This window comes from Myotis davidii, unplaced genomic scaffold (genome assembly GCF_000327345.1).
Source record: "Myotis davidii unplaced genomic scaffold, ASM32734v1 scaffold79, whole genome shotgun sequence".
Classification (NCBI taxonomy): domain Eukaryota; kingdom Metazoa; phylum Chordata; class Mammalia; order Chiroptera; family Vespertilionidae; genus Myotis; species Myotis davidii.
The window spans coordinates 1,115,062-1,120,335 of record NW_006294339.1 but is presented as its reverse complement, the minus strand read 5'-3'; the positions used below and the strand labels follow the sequence as shown (position 1 = coordinate 1,120,335).

The window sequence follows — 5,274 nt, the reverse complement described above, 5'->3', positions numbered from 1 at the left end:
CAAATTCTTCACTTGTGCTCTGATGTGACCCCATTTTTCTCACATACTTTAGAACTTTGTTCCATAAATGATATCTAGTTTCCTATATTGCACTCTAATCACTTCTGATATCATGACATTCCTAACTCCCGCTGCCATTCTTAGAAAAACTAAACTCTCATTCCTCAATGATCCTAAAATATTTTATTCATACTGCTAGTATAAATGAGGAGATATGATCAATGGGGGAAGCAGTATGACTGAAGGGACAAGTATTAGTGTTGAAATTGGCTTGAGCACTTTCAAGCTGTGACTCTGGGCATATTCCTTAACCTCTCTGAGCCTCCAATTCTTGATCTGTTAATAGGAAAAAATTAACCCATTCTTTAAGGCTGTGATGGGAATTAAATGAGAATGAACATAAAGCACACATAACTGGCTCTTAATACACTGTATTAGTTTGTTGTGGGGTAGTCTGTCTACTCAGACCAGTGGTGCACAATTTTTATTTTAGGATTTTTTTTAAATTCCAAGAATACTCATCCCACATACTCCTCTCTCCAGTCACTGAAATCAGTGCCGTTGATTATAAATATCTCATCTTATATATCTCTGAATCTCCAATACCTCGCCCAGAATCTTACATACATTAGATGCTTAATACATATTTGTTATCCTAAATAATAAAAGGCCAGCCACCATAAGCATAATGACCAGAATGACCAAAGACCAGAACCACCATGGCCCCTCGCTGGGCTGGCCCCATCCCCAAGCAAGCAGTTAGGGGTGATCAGGCTGCCTGCAGTTAGGGGTGATCAGGTAGGCAGGCCAGCAGTTAGAGGCGATCAGGTAGGCAAACCACCCCTCGCAGGGCTGGCCCCGCCTCCCAGCAATCAATTAGGGGTGACCAGGCAGGCAGAGTGGTTAGGAGCAATCAGGTAGGCAGGCCACCAGTTAGGGGAGATCAGGTAGGCAGAGGGCCCCTCACAGGTCTGGCCCCACCCCCCAGCAAAGAAAGAGGGAGGCCCAGGCCACCGGCAGCGACTCTGTGCCAGGTGTGTGGCTGACCAGTGATCGCCCCGCAGAGGGAGGCCCAGGCCAGCCAAGCCATTGCACCCCACGCCTGTCACCTGCAGAGGGAGGTCACTGGTGGTGGGGGCCAGCTGCCTGCAGCCGGGAGAAGGAAAGCCCTGATCTCAGTCCAACATGCAGGAGGCAGCCAATCAATGATTTCCTCTCAATATTGATGTTTCTATCTCTCTCTTCCTCTCCCTTCCTCTCTGAAATCAATAAATATATATAAACTAAGGCATAATAAAGTTATATTATTAATACTTTTAAAAATATATCTTTATTGATTTCAGAGAGGAAGGGAGAGGGAGAGATAGAAACATCAATGATGAGAGAGGATCATCGATTGGCTGCCTCCTGCACTTGACCCCGCAACCCAGGCATGTGCCCTTGACCGGGATCTAAACTGGGACCTTCAGTCCGCAGGCCAACGCTCCATCCCCTGAGTCAAACCAGCGAGGGCTATATTATTAATGTTAACAAAGCTAAAGTTCAAATCCAGACTTGACACCAAGCCTTGCATTCCTTTCTTCCTCGTTTATAGCTCTTCTTTAAAAAGAAAACTAGTAAGTTGATATGTTACTAGCTAACAGAATTTAGGGAGAACAATTATCAACTATTCTTATAATCTTGTCACAAAAATTTGTAGTATTCAACTCTTTTTGTATCAAAGATATACGGAGGAAAAGACAAAATTATGTGTATTTTGTATAAAGTTCCAGAATGTCCAGTACAGTACCAAAAATCCTACAGCAAAAACTGCAATGGATTCTAAGTGTAATATTCAATTTCTCAAGAATTAAAAAAAATGAACTAAGCCCAGTCAGCGTGGCTCCTGGTTGAGCACTGACCTATGAACCAGGTTTGATTCCTGGTTGGGGTACATGCCAGGGATGCAGGCTTCATCCCCAGTAGGGGGCGTGCAGGAGGCAGCGATCAATGATTCTCTCTCATCATTGATGTTTCTATCTCTCTCTCCTCTCCCTTCCTCTCTGAAGTCAATAAAAATGTATTTTTTAAAAAAATGAACTAAATCACAAACATTTCTTAAATCGAAAGAATAACTTCCTTATTTCAAACTATTCCATTAACCAAGTACCTATCAATAAAGAAACCACAAAGTTAACACTTCCTCAATTCTCATCTGTTCATGAAAACTGATTCAGCTTAAGTCTTGGCAACAAAATCCTTACACAAACACCAATAATCAGTGAGGTCATTTTTTACTTAGAACTAGAACTGGGTGTTCAAAAGCTACTTATAATGTTCATCTCAATCAGAAGTACTGTATGTTCCTCTTATATTCCCTTTATTTATTTCTAATTGAGCATTACAAAATGAGCATGCTAGATTTCTGAGCTGATACAACTTACCTTCCCACATGCTCTGCAATGGTGCCTCCTTTTGGTGAAAGTAAACCTGGCTTCACATTTCATGCAATTTGGAGCCTGAGAATCTGGTACCCATACTGGAGCCACCTCACCGAGAGTGGTAAATGGCTTTCTGGCAGAAATTCCAAACTGACCAGCTCTGAGATCATTATCTGGGCTATCTGGAGGTAATACAAGACCGGGTCTACTAGGTATCCCAGACTCATAACTTTCTAAATGTTCCCCATTTGTATCAGCAATAGAAATGTTTCCCAAAGAGGCATTACATGCATTGGTTGCTGAGTTTTCCCCTATTTTTGCTTTCCCAAGAACATCATTTTTGTTTTTAATATTATTTCCACTGTTTGCAGGAAGGTCGTTTTGTAAATGGTCTGATAATGGCTTTGGAATTTGAAGTTTAAGGTTAGAAGGTTGCTTGGGTCTTGCACCACCAAAAGGAACACTGATAGATTGCAGGTTTGCTATCTTGGGTGAAGATTGCCCAAGCACCGATGGAACTTGGCTAGAGAAATTGTGTAAATAATTTTTCTTCATTAGGTCACCAGTGCTGTTTAAAAGTAGTCCACTCCCTTCTGTGATGTCATTTCCTCTCTGTTCATAAATATTTGAGTAGCATTCTGACTTGCTCTCCTCTATTTCCTTTTCTTCTGTTACTGAATCTTCTTTGGAGGGTAAAGTCTTTGGAACAAAACAAACAACTGGGCTCTGCATTCCATAGGAATCACAATTAGATGAAGTATTTGCTGCTGGTGTATCTGTACCAGTGGAGAAATCACAGCCTTCACTTTCATTCATGGAAGTTCCTTTTAAATTTAGACCTGCTTCTGCCATTCTATCACACTCTCCTCCACTATCATTGTAAGTGTCCTCAGGCTGATTCATCTGCAGAAACTTCTCATTTTCTTTACTTACTTGGCTGTCATTCACTTCATTTAGTTTAGTCAATTTCCAATCAGCCATCTCCTGAGATTCAGAGAAATGTTCTGTCATATTAAGATGGTCTGTAGAGCCAAGAATTTCTTCATGCTCACGACCTTCATTTTCATCAGCTCTAACTTCACTGGGCACAAGGCCATCTGAAAACTGTTCACAGTTATCCTTTCCAGACCCATTATGCATGTCTGGTTTGAGAAGCAGAGGTAAACCAGATGGGATGGATTTTTCCGTTGTCATCTCCTCTGCTGGCTCTTTTTTCATCAAAATACCCTCACTCAAATGGGAAAAGGAGTTTAAACTCCCTAGATCTGTCCTAGGCGAGTTGGTTTTGTCAGTGAGAATCTCATCTGGCATATAGTTCTCTGGTTTTTTAACAGCAGGACCTTCCTCTGTTCCCTGGGATGAGATTACTGAATCAACTGTTAAACTTGTAATTACAGACATGGAGGGGTCTCTACCTATGTTTTCATCATCCTTTAATTGTGAAGGGGAACAGCTACTGGCTAGATTATCAGATGAAGTTGTACATATATGTTTAACAGAATCCCCCTCTGCACTTGGCCTAGTCAATAGATCCATTTGTTTCTCTGAGTTCATATTTTTTTCAGTGGAACCATTTATATTAAAACTAAATTGATCAGTTTGTCTGTTTTCATTATCCAGTGAACAGCTTAAAGCATCCATGAGGGATTGATTATTATAATTATTACAATCCTGCAAATCGCTTTGTAATGTCCTTTTATCACAGTTATGCATGACAGCTACAACAAGAACATTCTTCTCATCTGGCAGACAAGCTAGGTTTCCATATTTCTTCTCTCCCACTTCAACAGTACTGCATTGATCATCTTGATTACAGTTCCTCTTAATTAACTGGTCTTCTGCAATGGCATTTTCATCAATCCACATTGTGTTGACCTCTGGATTCAGACTACAGTCCTGTCCATTAGCACAATGGTCCTCTCTTTGTATGGTCAGAGGAGCTGAATAAGCCAGAGAGAAGACTTTCAATTGTGGCTGTGACTCAATAGAAACTGCAGGTTCATTCACACTGGCCAATGCAGGGTTAAATGACAGTCGGTGCGAGGAGGGATCTAGAAGCTTATTCCACTTTGTTTCCAATAAAATAGGAGAAACTGTTTCATCTGGAAAAAAAAATAATTATAGTAAGTTTGCTAGTAATACTGGAAAAGCTAGGACTAAATTAATCAACTATATTTTCAAATATAATCTGAAAATAAAATATTCCTAGAATATGAAGTTTCTAATTATTAGCTAAGAATATGAAAATATATTTATAACTGTTCCCTGTTTAAATATCACTGAGTGGTAATATCCCAGAACATTCCAAACAACAAAAGAATTCTACCTCAATCTAATTAACATAATTCAAGTGGCCCAAATTATACTTGGGGGGTGGGGGGGTAGAGGGCCACCAGCAATGGGGAAAGTCTTGGATTGACCAAGTACATCACAGGGTGAGGACTTATCTAAGGTGAAAAAAAAAATCAGAAAGTGATGAAGATGTAGTAATTGAGTGGAAAGGGCAAGAAAGGAACTTTCTGTGGAGACATAATGTTCTATAATTACATCATGAGTAGAATGTGGGATATGTGGGATAAAGCTATTTGTCAAAAATGTACAATTAAGATCTGTACATTTCAATGTGTGTAAATTTTATCTTAAAAACTTTATGTCAACTTTTCGAAAGAGGACATACAGAAGGCCGAAAGACATATGAAAACCTGCTCAAAGTCACTAATTATACGAGAGATGCAAATCAAAACGACAATGAGTTATCATCTCACACCTGTCAGAATGGCTATCATCAACAAATCAACAAACAACAAGTGTTGGAGAGGATGCGGAGAAAAAGGAACCCTTCTGCACTGCTGGT

The 5,274-nt window shown here is 40.1% G+C and overlaps 1 protein-coding gene across 3 annotated transcripts in view; it reads right to left on the bottom strand.

Annotated features, from left to right (window-relative positions):
- The window catches only part of ZFYVE9 (zinc finger, FYVE domain containing 9), an 84,698-nt gene that overhangs the window by 62,261 nt on the left and 17,163 nt on the right, over positions 1–5,274 (bottom strand). For all 3 annotated transcript variants that reach the window (XM_006768315.1, XM_006768317.1, XM_006768316.2), the window contains exon 3: positions 2,424–4,522. In XM_006768315.1, coding sequence (XP_006768378.1) covers positions 2,424–4,522 — 2,099 coding nt within the window. The remainder of the gene's footprint in view (positions 1–2,423; positions 4,523–5,274) is intronic.